We start from the raw sequence: 27740 nt of genomic DNA, 5'->3' as shown, positions 1-27740 counted from the left end.
TACCACACACACACAAGAAATAACCATGCTATGATGGCGATGAATATCTAAACCTTACATGAGAATGAATAACCATACCCGTAAAGGCAACAGAAATTTCTGGCAGGAAAAGCCTTCCCATGAAATGATACCCAATATAAATTCTGCCATAGGAAGGCGGGATTCTTGAGAAATCTAGAGCTAGAATTGAGGAGACAAATGCATGGTTTTCCAGAACCATCTAAAAAAACATTTATAGAATAAACTCTGAATCTGTAATCTATTTCACCTTGGCTTAATGCGTGTAAACGTTCTGTTCTGTATACTCAGAATTCACAGTGCTTTAGAGGCTATTCACCTAAACTAGTTTATATAGTTTAAAAAAAAAACCACAAACATTTGTTGGGGAAGGGAGAGAAGAGAGAGAATATGTGTGTATGTATGTATATCCATATATTCCAAACAGAACATATTACGGTTCCAAGAATATTTGGAATTCATTGCTCTGCTCCTCCAGCTCCCATTGACCCCCCAACTCTTCTCTGAAAGTTTAAGACACTGCAGTTGAGAATTCATACTGCCTCACTGAAAAGTTTACACAACAGCATTGTTTGAAAGCGGGAAAAATTCCTTTTCTACTCAAACTATTTTTCACTGAAGAACAGTACTCATGTTTAACCTGAGACATACTTGTGTAAGGTATGCAGGAGTGCTAAAGAACAGTTTCACTAAAAGGAAAAGAATATGTAATATCTTCTCCTGACTGGGAAAGAATAGGGGACTAGTTAACCCATAGTCCTGTCACAGTGGTATTTCTTTATTTATAAGCCTCTACCTGCCATTTGATGGGATGAATGCTTGTTAGATAATTTGTGATTCATTTCTTTAACTACACAATTGTTATCACTTAATTTGGGAATTTTAATAAATATTCTGATCACAGCCCCAAAATAATACATGTTATAGAACAGAAGAACTGAGGTCAGGGGAGACATAAAGTACGCCAACTATAAAAATCAGTATGAATTACCAAACATTTACGCCTGAGTCTCAGAAATGCTGTTCACATTTGCATTCTCAACATTGAAAAGTTTACCATATGAACACAAGGGTTTATAAAATATAGATGCTTGGCAGCTTTAGGGGTTAGTGTTCTACACAGTGACAAATAGTTTTGCCAACGTCTCGATTAAGTTGGCCCACCTTGTAGTTTTACAGAATGCCTCAAATTCCAAACTTCCAAACCCCAGGAATTGGACACTCCATGCTGTCACTCTTGAACCTGCTGCCCTGTAAACTGGCAAGAGATGATGGGAAGCAGTTGCAACAATTCAAGCTACAAGGACAGCATCAGGAACTTGGGCTGGTGAGTGCTAAAGGAAAATCTCTGCCTGATCATCTGGGTGTGGTCTAAAAAAAGTACTTATTTGATGTGCCCTGCAATTTTAATCAGCAGGTGCTCTATCCATACAAAAAATACCATATTTTCTGTTTACTCCTCCAACCTTTAATAGGATCATAGGATATCCCGAGTTGGAAGGGACCCACAGGAATCATTGAGTCTAACTCCTGGATACACCCCCTGAAATACACCACGATCACACTTGTTTCTTTGGAAAAACATCTTGTTTTCTCAATTTTTCCACTTGGCTAAAATTTCCTTAAGTAGAAAACTTGGACAAAGATGAATTAAAAAATACTTTTAAAACAAACAAACAACAAAACACACTTTCCCCCTCCCCACATGGGTTAACCACAAATTGATACTGATTCATGTAACCTCAAGATCAAACAATGATGCACCATACCCTTGAGATACAAAACTCTAATTCTATCCTGGCACTACTATGAGACACAAGTGCCTGTCAGGACAATCAGACTGAACTTGTGGATTTTGGAACTCTAAGAGAAGTTGAACTTTCAATAAAATTTCTCAATATCAGAACAGTGGAGCTGAGACTTACTACACAGGCTCAAAGCAACAGAAGAGGAACATGTCTTTCCAATTTTCCTACTGTTAACTCAACTTTGACAGGGAAGAGTTGCTTGCATGGTTTAGTACAAACCTACCCAGGCAATAGAAGCCATTGTAAGATTAAACTGAAACAATGTCTTTAATTTTTTTTTTCCTGCTGGTTACAGAAAAACTGCTATATACCAGTAACTGACCTGTACACTGCATGTATTTTGGTGCAGTTCTGCTGCAGGAAGGATATATTTGACAAGCCTAGATAAGGGCATCCCTTCCGTTTAGTTTACTGACTTTGGCAGAGACCACTGCATTTTGGTGCAGAGCTACAAATCCTGTTGTTACACGGACATCTCTAATCCTCTAAAGAAAAAGCATGGTTATAGCACAAGAAAGCCTTTCTGAGCCTGCTGAGTATAGTCATAAAGGAAAATAGAGACTGCTTTTACAGAAATTTGACCATGCAGTCAATCCCAACTGTTTCAAAAACAAAAAGGATGAATTTTAGTGGAGAGAAGATGATGAGAAAGCTGAAAGTAATGCGAACTGTCACCTACACATGATGGTCAACAAAAAAAGAAATCTCTAAATCCTGTATCAAGGATTTCTTTTTCTTCTGCCATGGTCATAAACAAACCAAGTTCTGACCACATCCTAGCAAAACTTTACATTTTGGAATATAAGAATGATTCATGGCCTTTTATTCATCCTGGATATTAGGAAATTACTGATCTCAGCATGCATGCTGTTCATTCAAATAACACAGAGAAACAAGAAGAAACATACACAGAACAGCATCTTCCTCCGTGATGGAGAGACTTCACTTTCCATTCTTTCTTGATGTTGCAACAAAATTTTAAGTTGATTAGCTAGGAAGAGATGAAAAAAAAAAAACATTTATTGTAAGCAAGAACACCGATTTGGGGGTGGGGGGGAATGACTAATTTAATATTGCTTCTAACAATTTTTAAGCTGTTCGCCTTCTGAGTAATCTTACCTGCATGACTGTGCTGTAGATCCTGCCAGGCTGAATTCTCACCGTCATCGTTGCCACGGTCCACATCATCATTGCCCTTGTCCACAGAGGACTCATCAAATCCAACTTCCTCCTTACCCTCCGCAAACTGTCTTTCCTCCAAGGCATATTTCAGTTGATGGATACTTTCATTAGCACGCTCTACAGTAAAAAAAAAACATAAATGAAAGTATTTACCGATTGACAATTTGTTTGCAAAAAAAATGCAAAGACTAAATGCATTCAGCATCTGTCTAGCTTGACTCCTTCATCCGAGGCCAGATGCTGGAAGCAATTGTCTAATGCAAACACCAAAACTGTTATATGTCAACAACTTGCGGGAGAAACATTTACCACATTTTTAAAGAACAAGCCATAAACAGCATATTAGCCTGTCAATGCATTATGCCTCTGCAGCAGCACAAGTACCTGCTATTAGAAATTGCCAGCAGAAAGAAAGCTTCAACTACTAATTCGACCCAAACACATTTCCTAGCATATGTGGCTCCATTACTTTTCAATGAATATAAAGCTGATGCTGTATTTCATATAACGTGCAGGATCAGGCTCTAAGGACAGCATTTGTGAATTCTAATGGTGACACCTCACATGACAAAGCAATGACTAGTACAACTGAAAAATATCTGAGTAACTGAAAAAAACTCAGCAACAGGAAACAGTGATTAAATAAAGATAGATGACTTCTGAACAAGCGTAAAAAAATAACACATCATGCCAGAAAAACAAAACCAAAAAATTATTTCCAGATAAAACAAAATACTTTATGAACCCTTCCAAGAACTAACTGACTTAGGGGTGATAAAGCAACATTCTTTTCTCATTTTCAATATATTTTTCTTTTATTTATTTTCCCTTTTTCTTTCAGCTGATTTCATAAAAATAGCAGGCTTTCTAACCATAAATGCCGTATCACTCCACTATAGCTGAACATATCTGATATGCCAGAAAAGAAACTGGACAGATTTGCAGTTGAAGAGGTGACGACTGGATTGGGAATCAGAAAATATGGGATTGGTTTTAGACAGCGACACTTCTGGTTCACACTGTAGGACCTCAATCAGTTAATTCACTTACTGCATTCTTTCTTTCAACCGCCTATGTATAAATGGAGATGAGTAATTTCTCTTCCCTTTAAGCCATGTATATATACTAACTAGAAAAGACAGGAAAGTAACCTAGCATAGTATGGCTTTCTGCAATACTCAGAGCAGAACCTCTAGGTATTATTTACTGGTAAAGCTCTTCGGTTTTCAGTATTTAAAGGACCTCAGATCCCTGTGAAAAATTGCAAGCTAGCAACAAAACCTGATGCATCTCTTTTCTTTAATGTATTGGGCTCAATCCATCCGCTCCATAAAAAGTTGCCAACTATCATGTATAAATCACAGGCAGTACTTACCATAAGGGACAAGCAAATAACTTACCTAATGCCACAGCTAGCCAAACACCTTAGAGAAAGAAAACCACTGCTAATTATCTCAGTGACAGAAGCAACCAGCAAAACTGGTTCAAGACCACATTGCTCTAGGTACAAAGAAACTCCGACCCCTTCACCTAAAATGTAACCACTTCAGGTGCAACCTTGCAACCCTTAGTGCAACCATCAGTGCAACCTTGGACTAGATTAAGCTCAGTTAAGCGTAATGTTTTAGACAAAACCAATAGGGCCCCGACTGAAACACTAATTAATGTTCAAAGAGCATACGCTATACATTCTACATGCTGAATAATAATACTTCCATGTCCTGAAAGAAGCATTGATATCTCTTGTTATTTTCTCTACTCATTTTAACTACAAAATCTAAGTATTACATCCTGAAGATATATTACAGGTATCCTTTTTCCAGTGAAGAATCTTTATATAAATATAAAGGGTAGAAAGTTTTTTTTTTTTTTGTAGGGTAACACCACTACTGCTACAGAACAACTTAAAAAAAAATAATAAAAAATTAAAAGACACTACAGATCCATTCAGCTTATCCAAAAAAATTAAGATAAAGGCTAGAGTCAAAATACTGGAGCAAAATACAACAGGGAAGAGGTTGTTGTATTTCCAAGTAAGTAGTAATCAGCTTTGGGGAAAAAAAAGAAAAAAAAGATTGTGAGAACAATTTGCTACTGAGGGGAAAGCAGAAAAAAAAAAAGAGAGAAGGCATTGAACCGTGTCTCCATTGCCTAAACAAAAGATGTTTTTTCAGACATTGCCCAAGACTGTCTATGAAGAGCACTCCTTTAAATGAAAGCACCAAAGCTACCTCATTCATGAACTCAGAAATGCCATAGAAAATACTCTTGATAGCTAATGGAGAGCTTAGCAAAGGAACCAACCATCCAAAATAACAGAACTGCCTGCAAGACACGGAAAATAACTCCAACTGATAGAAGTGTTGAGCAACATAAATTGGAGAAAAACTGCAACTCCATAAAAAAAGTTGCTTTATCTCTATCATCTACAGGCAAAGCTCTAGTTCTAATAATGTGTACAGGAGGAAGTTACTGGCTATAAATTCAACATGTCACTTGTTAATATTCCACAGTTCCCAATCAGAAAACAGCCCTAGAAAGTAGGAGGAGACAGAATTACAGTGATTACAGCTAAAATAATATAAAGAGAATTTACGTGCAGCATTAACCAACGAGACAGGAAATTAGACCAGTTGGTGAAAACACAAAGATATTTAAAGAAAGTTTTACTGTCCAAAGTACATTAACATTGATTGTTTCTATTGACACTTAGAAATCTAAGAATAGTACATCATATAGTCTCCTTCCCTGCAGATACTCAAGGCCCGTCTAGACGCCTGCCTGCGCAACCTGCTCTAGGGAACCTGCTTTGGCAGGGGGGTTGGACCTGATGATCTCTGGAGGTCCCTTCCAACCCCAACAATTCTGTGATTCTGCGATATACTTCTGGGATAGTATTTCAGCCAAATAACTGCTTAAGAATATTAAAGAAAAACATTTGGTTTACATGGAAGAAATTTAATTCCTGAATACCTACTCATTATTGGAAATTTGAGGTATGCGAGTTTTCAAGGTTATTTTGTTGTGTTTTTCAATGAGGCAGAAAATCAGTTATTTATATTAAAAATATTTACTGGAGAGATTTTCACAGGGTGATAAAAAAAACCTGTCCTTCAATAACAGTAATTTGCACTCACCTCATTATTTTAAAGGAAGTATTCAAGTACACTAGCTAGAATTGATTCTTTCATCCTATTTGAAAAGTAGTGCAAGTGAAAGTTTGTTGATTGAAACGAAATTTCACATGAAATGTCTGCTCAGAAACCAAGAAGCGATCTGAGAAATTGCTTTCGAGTTTTTATTTTATTTTGTGCGGGCTTGTAATTTACCTTACTCGCTATTCTGATACGGAGCTATTCTTCATACCACAGCCGTAGCCAAGCACAGGCACACGATCTACCACGCTACTAGCATACTACATGTCCGTTTGAGACTGAAACCATCCTATCAATTACTACCTGTTTCTAGGATTTTACATGTAAATGTTCAACAACAACAACAAACGATACCAGGCTGCTCGTTAAAACAGGCCTCAAAAGGTCCTAAGATGTGTTCAACACACTGATGTCTCAGAATAATGAGTTACAGATCCATCTGGTTTGGCTTCTCAGCCTTCACAGTTGCTTTGCATTGTTACATGAGAAATCTGCTATTTTCAACATCTCCTTTAGCCAGTTATCATCTTTAAAAGGAAGCTGTTCTCTAGAGCTGCAGCATTCATCCCTACCAGTCCCTAAACCAGCCTTTGCTGCATAGTATAAAGCACGTGTCTACGATCTAGAGACCCTCACCTGCAAGAAACACCAAGGGCTTCCCAATCCTTTCTGATAGATTCCCCAACCTTAAATGTATGTTACATGTTCTGCTCAGCAAGAATACCTAGAAACAATTGTCAAATAAAAATAAAAAGCCTAATAAAAAAATGCAATTATAGATTACCATTTAAAATTTAATTCTTAACCACTTCAGTGTCCTAGCTCACTTGGAAAGCTGGTGACTTGGCCAAATGCTCATTTTTCCTAGGACTGCATGACTCTCCTACTTTATTTACTGAAAAAGACATGGAGTCACATAAGGCAGATGCACAATAAAATTTTCTTTGTAGAAGTCTTGTATTTCCTCTGTTCCTCTTACAGCTTCATCCCCTGAAACTACATAAAAGGATACTGCACTTGGCAATGCAGTGGAATAGAGAGCATTGTTTCCACATTTTCTTACAGTAAAGATTCACAAGATGCCTCTGTCAGACATTGTAGCTAAAAAGGATGGCCTCCCCCTTCTCTTAAACCAACTCTGACCCAAAAGCAAGACAGTGCTGTTCACTTCAAAGGGTTGCTTATTTATGGGGCAGAAAATTCATATTAAAAGAAGTGAACAATTCTCTGTCCAAAGAGTCAGGTGAATGCTAGAAATAAAGAAGTACACTCTAAAATCATGTCTTTCATGTATTGACTGCTGTCGAGCAAAAAAAGAGAAAGCTGAGCTAAAAGGTCACCTGCTATCACACTCTGCTCCTCACACCAATGTAGAAGGAGGCTCGCTGGATGCTCATGCCAGGACTGCCCATTTCTGGTGGTTAATGTGACTACAATAGCACAGTTCTTACTCTCCATTAGAAAATACCTCTCTTCCCTTGGGCATAACTTTTAAATAGAAATGCTATTATCTCCTAAAGACTTTGAAGTTCATTTGAAACGGTTTCAATTGTGTGAAAGTTTACATAGTAACCTAATAACCCAAACCATACAAATACCACCCTCCTAACTCCGCGTTACACACAATGTGAAAGACTGCAATTATACAAAGTCTAGACTAATCAGGAAAAGCCCTGCTATAAAGCCTTCATTATTTCCATCAGAAACCTCTCTGTTGGGCTCTAAAACCAATTATTTTTTGGTAACGTTTTGGCCTGGCTTTCTGCCCTCTGGCTATAGGAGTCAGTTCACTGAACACTTGGGCTTCCCTACGTACCAGTACTGAGGGATTTTTCTTAACAAAGGACACAGCACTGAAGAGTAATTGGTAATCTTTGTGAACTTGTACGCTCTTCCATCATACTGAGTAAGGCTGTGAAACGATACTTCTGATCTCCAGAATGGATGGTTATAACCTGTTGCCATGTGTCAGCCTGGGTTCAGATAAAGTCAAGGACTACAGACAGTGTAAATGCTGCATATTGAAAACACGTAACAGTGCCCAAGGCTATCTGAAGTTCCAGAATCCTGATGACATGAATGAGACAAATTTGTAAAAAAAAATCCCAGATTGCATAACTGTGAGTAAAACAGGTAAAGAATTAGGTTCAGCAGCACATGGAATAATAGATCTATTTGTTCCACGGTAAATCCATAAAGCTAGCAGGAACAATGTGAGCAATGGGGTTATGTTTGTGATATCACCCTGTTGATATCTACTGACTGTGATGCACTCCTGGATGTAAGGGATCAGACCTACCTCTGCACTGTACGGAAAGTCCCTGCTTCCCAGAGTGGAAAGGGAAACAGCCACTAGAAGATTGTGCTCTGAAGTAGTTTACAAACCATACTGAATCCAGAGTAAGGCAATCCAGCCACAAATAGGGAAAATCAAAATAAGTTTTATGAACAGAATACATCCAGTCATTTGATATGGTGAGCTCTACTGTTACTCTTATACAGAGTTAAACAGCCCAAGATACAAGATTTGTGAGAAAGGCCCTTTGAAGTTAGTTACAGGAGAGCTAAAGCTATCACTTACAACATCCAGATAACTTGGTACATAGGCATACTTCAAACTCCGCATATGAAAACACTATAATCTTGCCACAACTATGAAGATTCTGTATACACACACATATATACACACATACTCATGTGTGTGTGTGTGTGTGTGTATATATATATATATATATATATATATATATATATATAAAACAGCCCCCAAGCATCTCAACAGATTTTTTGGTTGAGGGAAAGAGAAATTCCACTGGAACATTTTAAATGCACAAAGAGCCTAAGACAAAATTAGAAAAACTGGAGCTCTGTTGCAAAATGCTACAAAAGCCTATTTTCATGGCAAATTTGACTTGAGGAACGAACCAAACTTACCAAACCACAAACACAAAAGAACATTTACATGAAGAAATATTAAGCATGCTGAAACTATGAAAACACAGGCAGAGGGCAGTGACTTGGCCTCCAAAGGTTTTTGGCTTCCCCTGCTGTCACGGTCTGAGGAAGCCGAGAACGTCACGCCCAGCAGGGAGCCCAAGCAGCTCGATGTAACCACTGAATCCTGATGTAACCACCGAATCCCCACATTTCCCTGTGCCCCAGCAGGACGGATGCTGAGCAGAGCATGCTGCCTGCATGCTCTAGAGCTCAAATACACACATCAGTACCTCTCCTGGAGGATAAACACAAGAAATCCGCCTTCTCCATTGCCATGCTTTGGACTTGCAGTGATTCCAGAGGCCAGCATTAACTAAGCTTCAATGCCTAAAATGAAAAAGCGGGTCAGCCACTGCACTGTACAGAACAAGAGCTTGAATTCCTAAGGTATTTCAGTGACAGCGCAGCCCCTTGTCAGACCCGCACAAAAGCGAGCAAACAAGCCTGAAGCAGCGTTCTAGGCAGAAGATCATCACAAGCTCTCTAAAAATACAGCAAGTGTTGTGAAACACGTCACATTTTCAACACATCACTTGAGCTTGTGCTTATGCCTGCACTGGTGCAACAGAAACAAACAAAAATAATAAGCCCAAGGTGTGACCTTTCTAACCAAAGCTCTCTGTTGTGTGTGATGGTAATGCTTTGTGTTGGGGCACAACCATTTTGCCATCAGAAGTTTTATTCATCAGTATAATTGTGTGTGCCCAACTAGTTTTAAAACCTTAACTTATCGCTCCTCCTTTGTCAGTAACAGCCGTAGTCAGAGCCCTCAGCCTCTGTGAAAGTCCAAATCCAGCACACGAAAGTTCCCTAACGGCCTTCTACCCTCACCCACAGGGAACGGGAAGATGACGAAGTACGAAGCTTGCCCTGCGTGGGGCTGTTCATGGTTTGTTGTCGTTACGAAGGAGATGCCAACGGAGACCAAACGCGAGGTCCTGCCGGGCTGCGCGGAGCACCTCTCGGGTAGGAAGAGAGGGGACAGGGAGGCGGGGGCGTACCCGTGCGACCAGGGAAACAGCCGCCCGCAGGGAAACCGCTCCGGCCCCCCCCGCCGCGCCGCCCCCCGCTCACCTCGGAGGCGCCGCTGGTAGCGCTCCAGAGCCGCCGCCAGGCCGGGCTCCAGGCCGGGCTCCCCGCCGGGCGCCCGCATCACGACGCCGCCGGCTCCCGGGGCCACGCTCGCAGCGAACTCCCCTGCGGCTTTCAAGGGGAAGGGACTACAAGTCCCAGCATGCAGCGCGCCGCGCAGGGGCTGCTGGGAGGTGTAGTACCCGGGAGGAGGATGGGCTCCCCTTTGTTGGGGCTTGCGGCCGCGCTCGCGCCTGCGCACAAGCACGCGCCTTCCGCCTACGTCCCCGGCTCCGCAGCGGCCAGGCATAGCGCATGGCGGAGGCGCGGGAAGCCGTGTTTACCTCCCCGCGGCGCCTGCGCACTGAGCAGAGCCCCTGCCCCGCTATTGTCTGCAGCCAGCGCATGGGCAGCTCCGTCCCCGCGCCGCTCGGCGCCCGGCGCCTGCGCACCGCTCCTCTCCTCCTCCTCCTCCTCCCTCCCCCCCCCGCATTGTGTGAGCCCGGCCGGCGCGTGCGCAGTGCCGCGCCCGCCGTGCCCGTTAACCGCTATGTGCGGGGAATAACGGCGGCGCGGCTGCACAGCGACGCCGAGCCCAGCGCCCCGCGGGGCTGCCGGCGGAGCGACCCCCCACCAGTACTACCAGTATCACCAGTACCGCCAGCACCAGCACCAGCAGCGCCGGGCCGAGCCGTCGCGAAGGGGTGAGTGCGGAGGCGGCGGCTCGGGCGGAGCGGGGCCGGGGTCTCGCCGTGCCGAGCCGTGCCGTGCCGTGCCGTGCCGTGCCGCGCCGCCCATTGTGTGCCGCTCCCGCCGCCGTCGCCCCTTCCCCCGCTGCGCCGCGGAGCGGTCGGCACACGCCGGGGGGGGCGGTGTCGGCGAGCTGAGGGTGAGCCGCGGGCGGGGGGCGCTTGGCTGCGCCTCAGGAGGAGGAGGAGGAGGAGGAGGAGGAGGAAGGGGAGGGGGGGATGCGGGTGATAAATGGGGAGTGGGCTGGGTGGGAGGTGGCAGCGGTCGGGGAGCCGGCCGCCTGCTCCTTTGTGAAGGGAAAGAAGGGCGGCAGCGCCGGGGAGGGATGAGGCGCCTTCCCGGCGCTGCGATGGAGGTCTCCGCGCCCGCGGTGCGCTGCCCGAGGCGCCGTGACAGCGCCCGGCCCCCCCCGTGTCCGCGTGAGGTGGGACGGGGCGGCCCGGGCGTGATTCAACGCGAGGCGATTTCCTCTGGTAAACGTCCTCTGGGAGCTGCTCTGCGCCCAGATGCTGCTGAGCAGCCTGTGCGGGAACCGCGCTCTGCTGGTGTGGCAGCTCCTCAGCGCTCACGTCTGTTCGACAGCAACGGGGAGCGTTACACGTATGGGCCCCTATGGATCTTCCCCTCGCTTCTTGTTTTTTTTCCAAATATTTTGTCAGTTTCATGTCAATTTCTGATGGCGTGGTTTGTTTGTTTGTTTGTTTGTTTGTTTGTTTTGCTTGTTTGTTTGCTTTTGTTTTCTGAAAGAGGTCATACAGACTGGCTGGATGGAGAGAAGAGGGTTGCCCAGGGAGGTGGTGGAGTCACCGTCCCTGGGGGTGTTCAAGGAGAGGTTGGACGTGGTGCTTTGGGACACGGTTCAGTGGGTGACATTGGTGGTAGGGGGACGCTTGGACCAGATGATCTTGGAGGTCTTTTCCAAGCTTAAAGATTCTGTGATTCTAAGAGTAGAGTTGAGGATACACAGAATTATCTGTGCAAAACCATAAGACTTTGTTTTGTTTTGTTTTCTCAGATTTCTAAACTGTGTATTCTTTGTAATGGATCAGCTACAAATCTTTTTCTTTTTAAAATAAATGTTGTGGCATAAAAGTTATTACTAAACTTACTTTATCATTGCAGTGTGATTTTTATTTATTTATTTGTTTTGGGGCATCTGTTCCAAGTATTCTGCAGGTGACTGCCTCCCATATTTATTCAGAGTGGGTTTTGCAAATCAGAATGGCTTCTCACTGTCTCGTGCTTCCTAACTGTCTGGGACTTGGCAGGAAGAATTTTCAGTAATTCTCTTGGTAACACAGAACCCAGAAAATAACTGCGAGTTACAGAAATGAACTAAAAAAGTCTGTGTTCACTTGCAGGTGAGAGCTAGGGAGCTTCCTTGAGTGACTGCAGCACAACCTAAAACATGAATGGCTGCAGAAATTGATTTTGAAGTACCATTTCCAGTTCTTGCAAACGCAGGCAAAAAATGTTTAATGTACACAGTTACCATAGTACCTCCTTGAGGCTCTAAAAAAAAAAGTCCATTTCAGTGTCAGTGCTGCCTTTCTTGGCTTTGCAGGTAGAATGAAATTGAGGAAAAACAGATTATTTTTCTACTTCAACCAGAAAGCCAAGAAAATAGTGAAATTCTGCTTTTCCATTAGAAAATTTTGAGCAAGAGAGTGAGACATTGAGTCTTTTCAGGTAGCAGAATTGCAGAAATTCTCCTCTCTGCCTCTGACATTTGTGAGGTTACAGTGGCACACGGTCCCCTCTTTGAAGAGCATGCTGCTTGCTGTAGTAAAAGTTGGTACGGTTGTGGCCAGGAGACTGAAATTTGAGGAAAAAAGAGCTCTTTGTTACTGGGGGATGGAGCTGCTCATTTGCTGTCTGGAAGCTGGTGCTAGATGCGTGATTTTCTACCAGCGTTCCCCATGTCAGGGCTAAGGGAAGCAGGGAGGTGCCTTTCGTTGGCTGCAAGGCTTGTGATGCTCTTGCTGAACGCCTGCAGTTCTGTTCTAGCGTCGATCGCTGTATCTGTTCTTGCATTGTCTCGTTCCTTACTCATCCTTTGTAGAGTGGTCTGCAGATAGCAGCTTCCTTCCCTGCACAATGCTCGTGCTTCCCTGCATCAGTCCATCCGGTGCGCTGAATGAGGCAGATGTCCTGGGGAAAAATAGTATGTGATCACGTGGCTTAAATTATAAGATAATGTATGCAAATGAGGCTGGGAAGAGAGTACAGGCTACTTGTTTAAACGGCTTTGTGTGTGTCTGTTGTATTGCCACAGCAAAATATTGAAATAAATCACAAATACCCAGTCCGCTTTTATAATTTAGTTTCTCCCACTCTATCCTCTCAAAGCTGGGAAGCTGTTTCTAATTTAGTGGTGCTCTTGTAGCTAAAGTCATAAGACCATTTTAATTGAAATTTTGTTTGACCTTCAGAAAAAAAACATATTTTAAATTAATATATGTTTTTTTGTCATGTACTACATCAAAAGCAGCTTGTCCTAAAAGCATCAAATAAAACCCACAGAGATGTTTTAGTGGATTGCCTGTGAAGTTGAAGCACATCATTCAGGCCCGTAGATGGTTGATAAGGGAGAAGTCTGGGAGTAGGTGGGTGTTAGAGGAGGGTGACTGGCACCTGTAACATCCTCATGGTCCTCAAGCTCCCTGCTTACCCGCTTGCTCTGCTAATGCTGCAGCAGGCAGCTCTGCTACCTGGCCAAGAGTGGGACAAGTTGATTCGCTCGATTAATCCAGCAGTTTCTTTTTTGTTTTGCTTGACTTTTTTTTTAATCCCTTGGGTTAGCAAATTGAATTATTTCATTGTGTGGTCAGATGAGTGGCAGAGCAAGTACACTGAATGGGGACAGCAACGTCAAGCCTGGAAGAAGGAAATACTTCCTTTTCCAGTAGCAGCGATCCATTTGGTCTGCTCAGCTCTATGCTCTGACAGTCTCCATTGCAGAATACTGCAGTCAGAAAGGGGATGTGTATAAATTCAAGAAAACCATTAAGGTACTGTTTTTGTTCTTTTAGTCTTAGTTTCCTGTTCTTGATATGTAAAATGTCCACATTCACAATGTTCAGAACATAACTGGATAAAAAATAATGTTTCTTTATAATATGGGTATGAAAAGAGGTCCTGGTAAGTGGTGTGGCCTTTACATAAGAAAAAACAGGGTTTTCATACCAGAGTAAGAGTGGCATCTCTTTCACAGAATTTAAGGTTGTTAGTGTTCAGAGGCTTTCACAATTTTTTTTAACTTCCTAGTCATATTAATTTTGAAGTGTGATTTTATTTATTTACTTATTTGAATTGTAGAAAAGTACTATTTGGTACGTGCTTAGATAAATTGTTTTTATTCATTCAGAACAGATACATGGCACATCTCTCATTTCATCTGCTGAATGTTATGCTTAATAAGATGGGATATCTCTTTTCCCATATGCATCTGAAAGATGTCAACTTTGTTTCTCCTTCTCTTTTTGTCCACATAGAAATTATTACTGGAAAATAGTTTTTTCCTTAGCTAGTTGCTTTTCAGAACTGCATCAGCATCCACTGGTGGGCCTAGGAAGCAGAATCTGTGCCAACAGCTGCAGCCCTCTTACAGCCTGGCTTCTTCAGTTTGTTCTGCTGAGTTTAGTGCAAGAATTGGCCTTTTTCATTATAGGTTCCTTTGTTTACTTGTTTCCATCCACCTGAACTAAAAATGTTTTGTATTCAGAACTTTTCCCTGAAACTAAAGTGGTATTTTCCTTGATATATAGCAGAATCTTCTAAGTCTGTGTGGTGGGCTTTCCAGATCTCCTATCTCTGTACGGCATTCCAAATGAGACTCTGGCTCTGCTCATTTTGTTTCTGTCCAGGACTGGAAGTGATGCTCTGCCCTGGCATTTCCAAGATGCTTCTTTGTGCACGGGGCATTTTGCTCATCTTCAGCTGTGGTAGTGCATGATGGACTTGTAAGCAGTCCATTAGCTAACCATTGTGGTCTGGAGGTAGCAATACACTGAACCCATTAAATTAGATGTACTTAGGACTTTGCCTTCTAAATAATTTTCTTGATGATCTTTCTTCTGAATTGCAAATACTTGGCAATCTTCATACGTATTCTCTTCTGTGGTCAAAATCAAGGCCTTTTCAATTATCTCTTATTTGTCATCTTGTTGTGGATTACATTTCAAGATTCAGAAGAAAAAAACAGGAACTCAGAATGTCATCTCTCTTCTGTTTTCTCATGAACACAATTTTTCTTGCTTTCGTTAGTCTCGCTTCCAACCCGCAATTGCTCCCCCAGCAATACAACTGGTAACTTAGTCTTATTGTACTTAGTCTTATACTTAATAATGAGACTTATCATACTTAGTAAACTAAATTGTAAAACTAAATGGAAGACAAGGAGAAATATTGTAGTTTCATTTAACTTAGATTTTTGTGTTTGACTTTTCCTAAGAACACAAGAATGGCCACCTTGGGGCAAGCCAAGAGTCCATCTACTGAAGCCTCCAAGAATATCTACAACCTGGTGCCTAGGGAGACATAAGAAAGGTGCAGGCATATATGATATTTTCTCCTAAAGCAAAGCTAGTCTCCATCCATTTTCTACTTGGGACTTCTGAGTTGGGTGTGGTTTCTATTAAGTATTATTCTTTCTACTTGATCTGCATTTCTTCAGCATTGTCTTGAAAAGGCAGTTCAGTTAAACTGTCCCTTTCTAGTTTTCAGACCTCCGTTTCTTGTACATGTTCAGTTTTATACTGGATTAATTTAATAATAAAAATCCTGATTTATTGCCTCTTTTTATTATTAAAGAAAAGCCAACCTAGTTTTGTGAGGTTAATGAAGATTGTGCTCCCCATCTCCCCTTCTTTATGTGATATGTGTTCTTCCTATTGTACTTCGTTTCCGAAGGGAATATTCCTGTAGTACGAGGGTCAAATACTTCCTATGAGAATTGCTGCTCGGGGTGATTCATGGGTCAAAACACAGCTTGAATTTTAGTTTTGAGGTTGACTATAAAACTGGCTATTACAAATCTGTTTTGAATTGTAAGCAGAAATTATTCAGGAAGCCACTGAGAACCCAGAACTCCTTTTTGTTTAGATTTTGGATTAGCAGAGAATTTTGAAAAATGACCACAACTAGTGAAGCCAAGAATTATAGAACAACTCAAGTATTTTCATGATATAGATAATATAGCCCTCTTATGTCCTTCCGTGTTTTTGTTACTATTACAGTTCACACTGATAAATATAAGAAAATTTGTCAGAATTCACCTGTTTGTTAAAATCAGTATGTATAGTTTTAACTATTACCATTTAGAGTACAAATTCTGTAGCGTATTTCCTCATTCAAAATTTGATTTTCAACTTCCTTGGGCAAGGTTGAGTTGTTTGTCTGCTCAAGGTCTTGGTGAAGTTCATGAGCTTCAGGTACTGCAGCTGACTTCTGTATATGGGATTGGTTTTTACACAGTGCAAGGCCCAACATAAAGCTATTGCATTATATTCTTTAGTTTACTATAGAAAACTTACTCATTTTAGGAAAAGAGAAAATGATACTATTGGGTAATGCCGAGCAGTATTTCCTTCTTCAGTATTTGCATCTTCTAAATCACCACATATAATTGTCTTGCATACTGCATGCACATTTTATTTTATTTTTTAAATCACTTTTCTTAAGCAAACACCTTTGCTTTTCCCAATTTTGTAGCCCAACTGAATTTTCTTTAACATACTGTATTGGCATCTTCAACTCTCAAAATTAAACATATTCTGGGTGTTGCATTGCTAAACCTGCAAATAGCAACAGTCGGCTTCCTCCTGTCTGACCGGGTGATACTCCAGAACCTGGTTTGCATTGTTCTCTTGCACGATCCTTGCTGTAGGTGTAGCACTTGTAAATGCTGCCGGTTACCTGCTCTGACAGGTTTGGGGCTAGTACCAGAACTGAGAATAGAATTATCCAGCAGCCTCACTTCTGGATGTCTGAATCATGCTGCAGTATCCACGTACACTAGAAATGCTTTAGAGCTTTAATTTGTCGTGTCTTGAGCCGTATTTGGTTGAAAAGCAAAATTTTTTACTAGAGCTTCTGACATTGCTTTCATGGTCTTCAATTCTTTTTACCTTCTTTATGCACCCTAAACAGTAAGTTTTCAATTGCTCCAGTTAATATTATTGGATTATTTTTATAAACCTCTGACAAGGCGATTCATTTTTATGATCGCCTATATATACAGCCTATAGCATGTAGTGAAGTCCTTTATAAGGTGGCAGTGTTTAAAAAAAACAAAAACAAACAAAAAAAAAACCTGAGACATGAGTGTCAAGATGTGATGGTGAACCCTGAAGCCCTGAGTCATACCTTGCCTGATTGTGGTAAATTGAAGCCTTTGATTTAATAGAAGATAAACAATCAGTCTGCTGTTTTAAATGCAATTCATTAATTAACTTTAAACAGTACTTTGGGAGAAGGTTTGATTTAGTAGACTTAGATCCTTGAGTCGCCATATTATGTGGGTCTTTCTCCTGGCGCAGTTTCATTCCAAAACCAAGAAAAGCACTAAACCTATTTTTATCTAGTGTGCTTCTTGGGAGGCAATGCTTCAGAAAAGATTGTATTCAGGGCATGTGTATTGCTTTATTTGTATAGCTTACTTCCATGAGAATTGTTCCTTTCTTTTCAAGGTATTTATTCACGCTTTGGGGGTGCTAATCTAAGGCAGCATTAGAAGAAAGGGTTTTCTTCATTACCCATTACAGATTTTAAAAGTTGCATTATCCGTGAAAATTATTTTATTAATATTTCTTACAGTTACTGTAGACCTAAGAAGTCCTGTGAGGTGTCGGTGGGATTGATGTAACCGCACCGGGTTCTCCTAGCAGCCTAGGCCGAACTGACTCCTGGCTGACCTGGGCCTGCATTTTCTCCCCCTGCGGCTCTGCAGCCCCGCTCCTTTTGCTGTGGTGCTAGATTTCTGTGTGTTAGCTTCTGGGAACAATTCATTTGTTTGTGGGAGTGGAGAGGACGGGAGGAGTTGGTTTGTCACCAGCTGAACATGCTGAAATAGCTCAGCTGCACAGCCTCAGCCCCGGCAGTTCTGCAGCCAAGGCAAAGGGAGCGGTCAGGGCTGGGGCAGGGTGAGAGGGCTGGGAGCCTGACAGCAGTCAGGCTGCGTTTGGCTGATGTGGGACCACAGCATCTTCAGCGCGTCGTTTGTAGGGTGAGGGTTAGAATTATGTATTTGCCTGTTGGTTGAGTGCTAAGTTTGAAAATAAGTTAACACTGTGAAGTTCTGGGCATGCAAGCAATTTACGGTAGGAGAAGCTAAATATTAACTGTGTCAACTTCCCATACTAACTCCTACTAGGTTATTTGGGATTTGCTGCAGTGGAAGTGTAGGTGCATGAGCACCTATGAGGAAGAGATACCATACTGTAAATTCATATCCCATACAGCTGTCCAGTAGACTCTTCCTATGTTTAGAGACTTAATTGTGTATTTAATCGAGCTGCTAAAAGTAACTTTTCCATTTCAGCCAATAAAACTTTGGGCGCACACAGCTCCAATCTCATTAGAAATTCTGAACACAACGTATACTTTGGAATTCATAATCTTGTCACATATTAAAACTTGGGGAAGGATTTGAAAATAGAATGCATTTTCTTTTTTTTTTTTTTCTTTTTTCTTGTGTTTGATTTGAATTGCTTTTTTATTTATGGAAGCTTCCAGACTGGCACGGACAGGTATGTTCTACAGCATCTGTTCCCAGCTGTAGAGCTTGACTTTTATGGATGTGTGGGCTGGCGTGGCTGGGCCTTTATTACTGAAACGTCTGTTTAATCCATTACGGTGTTTGTGTGCTCATACTTGCGATACCATGCGAATGCACTCATTCTGTTAAAAAATGTCTGTGTGCCCAGACTGGGATTGCCCGCAACCTGTCCGACTTGTGGACCAAGTACAGGGAATGTTTCTGTTTCTTCCACTTCTCTCTCCCTCCCTCCAGCCTGTAATAGTACATGGCAGGTACATCCAAGACTGAAGGGAAAAAAACACTTCTGAATTTCTGGCAACACTGTGAAAGCACTTTGCTAGTAATTCAAAGTAAAGCAATCCTATTTAAAAAAAAATGGAGAGGAAAATCATGCAGAAGAACAAGTCATGTCTGGTTTCCTAAGGATGTGTCCTGTATCAAACTGTGCTGACCCTCAATGTGAACACATGTTCTTTCTTGTCTGCTTGGGTGGGAACCAGCAATATTCTGTGGGGAAAACAGCCTGAATGGCCGAGCACAGAGGAGCCATGCAACTGCAGGGTGGGCAGCAGGCTGCAAGGAGCTGGTACCTGCCAAATTTGTGGCACAGTGTTTCTGCCAGCGGGATGATCACCAAGCCACTTTTCATCGTTTATCAGCAGTCCTGGCTATTGGGGAGGTCCCAGCTGACTGGAGGCTAACGAATGTGATGCCCATCTACAAGAAGGGCTGGAAGGAGGATCCAGAGAACTACAGGCCTGTCAGCCTGACCTCAGTGTCAGGGAAGCTCATGGAGCAGATCATCTTGAGTGCCATCACCTGGCACCTACAGGGCAACCAGGTGATCAGGCCCAGTCAGCATGGATTTATCAAAGGCAGGTCCTAATTGACAAACCTGATCTACTTCTCCTACAAGGTGACAGGCTCAGTGGACGAGGCTGTGGATGTGATCTACCTAGACTTCAGTAAGGCTTCAGACACCATTTCCAACAACATTCTCCTGAAGAAGCTGGCTGGGTAAAAACGGGTTGGGTAGACGGGTCCAGGGTTGTGGTGAATGGAGTTAAATCCAGGTGGAGGCCGGTTACTAGTGGAGTCCCCCAGGGCTCAGTACTGGGGCCAGTTCTCTTCTGTATCTTTACAGATACAGTCAGGGGATGTTTAGGTTGGATATTAGGAAAAACTTCTTTGCTGAAAGGGTTGTTAAGCATTGGAACAGGCTGCCCAGGGAAGTGGTTGAGTCACCATCCCTGGAGGTCTTCAAAAACCGTGTAGAGGTAGAGCTTAGTGAAATAGATTAATGGTGGACTTGGCAGTGCTAGGTTAAAGGTTGGACGTGATGATCTTAGAAGTCTTTTCCAACCTCAGTGATTCTGTGATTCTATGGTGAACTTGTTCTTTGATCAGTACTCAGCCCTCCTTCCCTCAAAGCTGGTCAGAGTCCTGCCTCTGAAATCTTCAGCTCGCAAAAGCTTGCTGATAGGAGGAGGGCTTGATATAAAGAGTGGCTACCTAGGTTGCACTTTCTCAGGCAACTAAATAATGTTTCGGTAAGAGTTTTAATTAATTACTGTGTGGCAGAAGGACAATATAATTAAAAAACATAAATCCTAGATTGTTTTAAAACAAAAGTTTAAGAGTTTTACACACTCTTGCTTGATGGGAGAAATATACCTCTAAAAATATCTCTTGGGGAAAAATAAAAAGTCTCCAACTGGGCTATTTTTGGATTAAGCATGAGAAAATATTAGCCTTGTATGTGACAGATATGTTAAGTAAATATTTACCATCTCTTAAATGGGAAATATACAAGAGGTAAAGTCTGGGAAGAGCCAAAGCAAAACAAACACGCACAGAAATGCAGCACTAATTTATTGTAAGGTGTTAGGTGTTGTAATTTATTAATCTAACAGCAATGTTGCTTGGTGGACACCAGTAGCAATACTAACTTGTATACCATGGATACATAGAGGGATTTAACAAAGAGAGGATATGAATTGTTCCAGCCTCAAAAGAGGGAACTGGTGATGATCAGTCTTAATCAACTTCTTACGTTTTTGTCTGTATTTCGTTTGGTGATAAATGATTTAAAATATTTTGGTAAACCAGAAGACTATATCAATTGCAGCCATGTGGTCAATGTTGCTTAATATACCTTTGATTTTTTAGTTTTTTTTAAATGTAGCTGAACATAGCCAAGTTCCCAGTCAAATCTTTGTGTTGGAAACATAAAATGTTACTTTTGTAGTAACTGTGGATTTAAAAAAAAAAAAAAAAAAAAAGGGGGGGGGGGGGGGGAGGGAACACACCAAAACAGCAGTTGTTCTCTGAAATGCTGGTAGAAGGGATGACTCAATCCCTTTTTGTGGATGAGGTTAGAGCTCTGCTTCCTCTTGGTTCCGTGCCTGGAGCAGCATGTGTGGAGGTCAGAGCTCTTCCCGTTTAGTCTTCCCTTTCACATCTCTTCCTTCTGGTCCTTTATTTTAAGGCAACTAAAGCGAAGGTGCCAATTACTGAACTTGCAAAGGAAAATCTACATAGATTTCCTCCAACAGAACTACTTTAATTACAGATAATCTGTCTACTGAAAGACGTGCTTGGAAGCATTTAATACCCATTAAAAGTATTTACTTCAGTGTACTAATAAAAGTGCTTTCCAGTAGTCTCCAAATGTTCCAAAGTTAACCAGATTTACATCGCAGTAGTCTGCAAAACCTGTGCTAATGTTGTACCAAATCAATTGTAAACCAAATTATCACCAGTCATTCGTAAACCATCTTATAAATGTCCATCTGAAAATTTTCTACTTGCATAGCAATAGGAGTTTATGATAGTAATTTGGTTGAGAGATTGTAATGCACTGGCTCAGATGAGTCCTTGCATAAAAGTGTCAGGCTGTATATACTCACTGTGTTTGGTAATAAGCTTATAGCGACAATCTCACACACAATTGTTTGATCATATTTAGTAAATGAGAGGTAGTGTAAAAAATAGAATTAAGACTTAACCATGCTGTAGTCTAGTAGCTATATTCCTGTTTGGCTGCACGCAACAAAGGAATGAGCAGGCGCTGCAAGCAAATGTGGAATAGCTTCTCTCCAGGGAAGCCATTTCCTAGGTACTAATTACAGACTGCTGTAAAATCTGAAATGTAGTCTGTGCCACTTTAAAATCTTTGCAATAGCTTATGTTTATCGTTCAAACTATGGGTATTCTTGTTGTTTGTGCAAATGTCTTATCCTACTTCATATCTTGCTAAACTGTGGAGGCTTTTTTGGCAGCTGTTTTCACATGATTTTACAGTGAGAAAGTGTTTGTGCTGTCTGTGGTACCTTGAAGTTTCATTTTATGGGAAGGAGAGAGGAGAAAGGATGTGACTAAAGAACTGAAAAAATAGTTTAAATATAAGGCACTTTAAGCCTTTTTCTACTCTATTTTTATATGAATCCCCAGGAAGAGTACCACCCATCAGGAGAAGCTCTTAAAAATTGAGTGCATAATGTGATCCTGAATTACAGTCTGAGACTGGGAAATAGCAAACGCGAAAAAACGCTCTCTGTAAGTCATAGTGACTGTGTTAATTTTTAAAGATTTTTGGTTTTAAGCTTGTCATTACATTAAATAGTCCGTGGAATATCATTGTAGCACAGCATAATTATGAAAGAGAACAAATTAACTTTATTACATGTGAACATGCAAACACGCTACGCCTCTCTTGAGACAGTGAAGACTTCCTAGAGCAAGCATCGCTTACAACTTTGAAGAGGCAAAATTTGGAGCCTCTGGTTGTTTTGTAAAATAACTACATCCAACTTTTTTTCTCCTTTTTTCCCCCCTCAAGTATAGGGCCTGTGTTACTAGATCCTGGAACAAACAACCTAGTGTGTCTCCAAGAAAAATACATCTGTGAACTTGGCTGTTGAGAATAATTGTGAAAAGCTCCAAAACATTCCATAAGGGAGAGGGTAGAATGTACCAAATATTTTGTATGAAGCCTACCTTCAAAATATAAATACATTTTTCATCTTACTGTGGAGGTGTAGCAAAGATTAACAATTGAATACCTGTTTGACGTGATATATCTGTAATACAGTGAATGGACGTGGAGATCAGTAACTGACTGCAGCAGTGGTCCTCCAGTGCTTCTGCTTTCGTGGTCTGTGCTTATGTGCCAGGTCAGGAAGTACAGCAGGACTGGAATCTGAAAGATAGATGTTAAAACTACTTGTGTTTGGTTGGCTTTTTTGTTTGGTTGTTTTATTCCCCTTTGGAGAGTGTACTTATCTTCATATCCACAAAGAAAGTAATTGCTTGAGTTATAGAAGAAAAAAATCTGCATTGCTTTTGAATGTAATCTAATCTTACTAAGTATCTTGGGATGTGGAATAAACTCCATATATTTCACAATTTTGGGGAAAGTGAAATCACCACCCTTGGGAGGTCAGAAGGTCCAATTCTCTTTGCAAAGCGGTGTTTGTATTTTCAGTGCTGCTCAGGACTGTGGTCAGTACTTAGCCAATGCAAATAAACCACCTCTTCATACAAAACCTACAAAATAACATGGGCTATGCCATGATGGAGTCAGTGACAACAGGAAATGTGGGATGAGGACTTGACTACATCTTGATTACATTCTGCCTGAATGCAGTGCTTGATTATTTTATTTATTTTCCTGTTTGCTTTTCGTGGCGTTAATATAATCTGATAATATGGTGTGATATGGGGTGGGGGGAAGGAAGGATTTCTGAAGCTTTCATTAAAGGAATCTTTTTCTTAAAGGCAATTTGGTTATGGCTTCTTTAACCTGCTTGTTTCTTTAGCATGCTGGGTAAGTTAATCTCTGTGTAGCTGGCCTTGTTTAGTCATGGTGAAATAAGAAAATTTCAAAATACTCTTCCTTATGCATTTCTTTAATCAGAATGAGAATGATGAGCAAAATATGAACACTTGATTGTTTGATCATAGGTTAAAATATTTTTACAGACGGTCATTACTCTGTTTTATCTGTTTTTTGAAAGTAACTTCTGGGAAGTGTTGCATTTCAGTGTAGGAAGGCTGCAAAGAGGAACATTCATGAGAGCTGATTTCTCACTCATGCATGTAAAGATTAGGAATGCAAATTAGCCATCAGTTGGCTTTAATAAATGCAAAATATCCTTATTATCCTCATCAAAGGTTAGAATAGGCTTTTTTGAAGTCTGAGAGTGGATTTATCCTCATGACTAACAACTGAGTATGCTTTTAACAGTTTGAAATCTAATGTTTAGGCTGACAATACCTTAAGATTTTACAGTTTTTGGTTTTGTAAACCTTCAGGTACCCCTGATTATTATAACAACAATATGCAGAAAAGAATTGCGATTGTTGTGAAAGACAATAACCAACCATGTACAGTGCCAGTCTTGTGCTAAGTTTTCTAATCAGTCCTTTTTAAGAATTTGCATGTGTACCAGTACTGTTGGTAAAGATGCCCAGTATTTTATTGTTTGGGTGACTTGCTGAAGTCTTTGGTTCCATCTGCTGACATCACCTTTGGTCCAGCAAATTGCTCTTAATACAGTTTGATCTCCTAGCTTCTATGAGGAATTGCTAGTTTTGTTTGCTTTTTTTAAAGGGACTTTTATGGTAGGGAATAAGGCATGACTGTCTTCACGGTTCCTGAAACATTTAACTTCCCTTTCTAAGGGTGCTTCAAATGGGAGATTTAGTTTCCGTTGTGTGAGTTTGCTTAAACTTCGTAGGAAGTCTTAACGTTGGGCTTCATAATTGTTAGAGATGTCCTGGTTGTTTGTTCATGCAAATAATACCCTTCTGCATATCGTGACGTTCAGTTGATTGCTAGCTGTTATTAAGACTTTTTCATAAAATTTTTGCAGTGTTTGTATGTTGATGTTGACAGAGTAGCAAAAGAAAAGTTTGGGGGCTTTTTTTGTCTTTATTACATCAAAAATGACATAGGATATGGTCTTCCAAGTTGTTGTCTCCTGTCCCCCAAACTCAAAAACCCAAGCAACTTCCAGTGCAGCTGCACTGCTGGCAGAAAGAAAGGTTTTACTTCAGTTGCTGTTCTGACAGCTATTCCTGTGTGTCACAACAATAACATAGATGTAATTCTGCCCTGGACTGGAGGGAGAGGATGTTTGCGCAGCCGCATCACAGGACAGAAGTGCGCCTCTTCGTCGGGTGACTGGCAGAGGGCAAGAGCCTCCTGCTCTGCTTTCTCCTCCCGCCCCCATCAGATGCGTGGGGCCACCTGCAGAGAGAGGGGGCTATCTGGGGGCCTTCTGGGGAGACCTCAAACTCCTTGAATGCAGGAGGAAAATCTTGCTCTGTCCTTAGCCGCATGCCCAACTAGAAGGCTTTTATGCCCTTTTGTCATTCAAATATCAGGGAAGAAATGCTTCTTCCCACAAATGCTGCTGAGGAGGCTGCTGTGATTATCTGGCTCTAGGGTGCCAGACTGGATCCCCCAGGGAATTCAGAGTTTTTGTCGTTGAAAGTGCTCCCCTGCCAGCCAGACACCCTGAGAAATACATTGCTGGTGCTTTAGTGAGTGGGTGGAATGCCAGCTCTTGTTGTTTTGGTTGGTCTTGTGCAATGGGTAAATACCTGTGTTGGATGTATATTAGTAAAAATATCAATAAATGAAAGGGGGGAGGTGGCTCAGCTTGATCTCCTGATGGTCTGTAAATGCATTTACTGTCACTAGTTTTCACTTCTGTTCTGTTTGATTGTATTTTTTTTTTCTCGTGAATCTTGAAATTACTTTCAAAAATACCTTTTTGAATCTCAGACATCACAGATGTTGCAAGTGAACTATTTTCTCTGTTCATGAACAGAAGACCCAGATGATTTTCTAGACTCAGATTCAAAAAGGTATATGTAGCCTTCTTTTGCTTTCTTCCGCCTCCATGTGCAAAAAATGAGAAGAAAAGAGAAGGGAGGTGGGGTCAAAAAGAGGAAGAGAGAAGAGTTTTACAGGGTAGTGGTTAAGAGGGGTTCTTTGCTCTCAATGGTTCCCTTGTTCTGTAGAATTTGGCATGATTACATCTCTAGATGGACACTGACAGAGGTTTTAGAAGAAACATAAGGCTTCAATATAAATTTATGATCTTTCTTCAAGGAATTGTGGCCACATTCAGAGATTTGAGCTAAGATGGAAAAAGTCATACCTCAGAAGCAGAATGAAAACCCAAGGCTGTTGTTCAGTTGCCTTATGTCTTAAATTTATTATGACAAGCCAGCAGACCAAGGGCTATGATTTTTCTGTAAGGTCTTGTGGTTTAGCGAGAGGGACAGTTGTCCTGAACATATTTAAACAATTGAATATTAAAAGCAATTGAATAAATAGGGTAAGCTGAATGGATGCTTCACTTTTCTTCCTGTGGGTTTTCTGTTTTCTTCCACTTTGCCAATTTTCATGCTTGCCATCCAGTTCCACACTGCTACACCAGTGTAACTCCAAAGTAATTGTGTAAAACTTTCATGAAACTTGCCAGTATTCCTTTATATAAAAATTCCTGTTAGTTCCAATGTGAGCAGGAGCACTTTCTTGTTCAGGGCTATGTATGCCATGTGGATGCTTCTAGGAACAGAGGGATCTGTTCAGGTGAATTTTCCAGTCACTGAAATATTTGGTAATGTAGCAACTCTGCTTTTTGGACAGCTTTTGAAAATCTGGGATTGTTTTGGTCAGTTTTCATAAGCATGTGAGCTCATCTCTGTGGGAAGTCGCAGAAGAGTTTCTTTCTTTTAAACATAACCCACCTTGTTTATACTTCCATTGAGTTGTTTAATTTTTTTTTTGTAGCTTTTTATGCCTATATTTGTATTAACCTTTATGGATATTGTCAGAGAACTTAGCAAAGTGAAGTGTGTTTCCACTTGACACAGTGGTCCAAGCGTTATTTGGGTGGTGTCTTTTTCTGTGCTACGCTTCTACAGATGTGTCTTGTGTTGCTTGGCAAGCAAGGACCAAGGCTGAAAGTCTTCCTGCTTTCCCTTTTGAACTATGCTGTGTGTGCCCTCAGGAGGTCCATAAATTCAACAAAAATTGCCATCTATCTTTAGCCTAAAATTCTTTAATTTTAGATGGGTTTAAGAGCATCGAGGAGCAACATTGCGCGCCACTGTGGCATGAAGGATTGCTTATGTAGCCTCAGTCTCAGTTGAATTCAATTCCAGTTCCCAACGAAAGTTCTCTTTTTTTCCTGCACAAGGTAACCTCTTTATTAGCAAATTTGCTTGATGGGCTAGCTCTAGGAACTGGTGAGAATAGCTTCAGCCAAGAGACTGTTGTTTGTGGAGCCCTCTCTCTCCGTTTCTGGGATGACGGCCATGCCAGTTGTGAAAGCGGTGGATTACAAAAAACACCAAGGATAGTTTCATGACTCAAACATCTAGAAGCTACCGTACAGTATGAATTCTTTTATTTATAGGCCCTGTGATGAGAGATGAGCATCGCCTCCTGTTTTGGAAGGATGGTCCTAATTTTCCTACCAGCTTACACCCACGCTCTTTAGCCTTACTTGCAAAAGGATTAGGCATTCAGTGACATAAAAAAAAGTATATTAGACCATAAAAATAAACGAGAATGCCTGTAGTGGTGCATAAAACTAGCTGCTTTAAGATGAAATGTGGTTGGTTTTAGAACTTACAGTTCAATATTAAGGTACTTCAGTGTTTAAAAGCAAGATACTCTCTATAGTTTCCCGTTTATAATAACCCTTTTACAAAGATGTTGTAGGGCTTTTGCCATAAGCATTAGTGACTTTCTCATGCTGTGGCAATGAGCATGGCAGATAAAGTCAGTGGGAAGTTAATAATTCACAAAAAGTTTTAGTGATGTGTGATAAATAAGCACAGGCCAATCAATTGAGGAGAGGGGAAAAAAAAAACCACCCTCATTAATTGATTGTCAAGCTCTATGTTTTAACCTTAATAAGGTAGAGGTCCTGGTTAAAATATTATGTGGTGGTGTAACTAAAGGTTATTTTTGAGTGC

General features: G+C 41.2%; 2 protein-coding genes across 12 annotated transcripts in view; one reads left to right on the top strand and one right to left on the bottom strand.

Moving 5' to 3' along the window:
- Window positions 1-10674, bottom strand: part of SDCCAG8 (SHH signaling and ciliogenesis regulator SDCCAG8) — a 109698-nt gene extending 99024 nt beyond the window's left edge. For 2 of the 4 annotated variants that reach the window (XM_035564072.2, XM_035564062.2), the window contains exons 1-3: window positions 10232-10594; window positions 2946-3125; window positions 2735-2817 (exon numbers count right to left, since the gene is read on the bottom strand). In XM_035564072.2, the coding sequence (XP_035419965.1) occupies window positions 2735-2817; window positions 2946-3125; window positions 10232-10538 (570 nt within the window). In that variant the 5' untranslated portion in view covers window positions 10539-10594. Of the gene's footprint in view, window positions 1-2734; window positions 2818-2945; window positions 3126-9387; window positions 9485-10231 lie in introns of all 4 variants that reach the window. The other 2 variants (XM_035564081.2, XM_035564055.2) reach the window with 2 other exon arrangements.
- The window catches only part of CEP170 (centrosomal protein 170), a 102320-nt gene continuing 84595 nt past the window's right edge, over window positions 10016-27740 (top strand). For 7 of the 8 annotated variants that reach the window (XM_050709400.1, XM_050709399.1, XM_050709398.1 and 4 more), the window contains exon 1: window positions 10724-10932. The gene's annotated coding sequence lies outside the window, so the exon portion shown is untranslated. Of the gene's footprint in view, window positions 10124-10723; window positions 10933-27740 lie in introns of those variants that run through there. The other variant, XM_050709394.1, reaches the window with a different exon arrangement.

Source organism: Cygnus atratus, chromosome 3 (genome assembly GCF_013377495.2).
Source record: "Cygnus atratus isolate AKBS03 ecotype Queensland, Australia chromosome 3, CAtr_DNAZoo_HiC_assembly, whole genome shotgun sequence".
In the NCBI taxonomy this organism is placed as follows: Eukaryota; Metazoa; Chordata; class Aves; order Anseriformes; family Anatidae; genus Cygnus; species Cygnus atratus.
The sequence above is the reverse complement of the archived record's forward strand: the minus strand, read 5'-3'. Positions and strand labels throughout refer to the sequence as shown.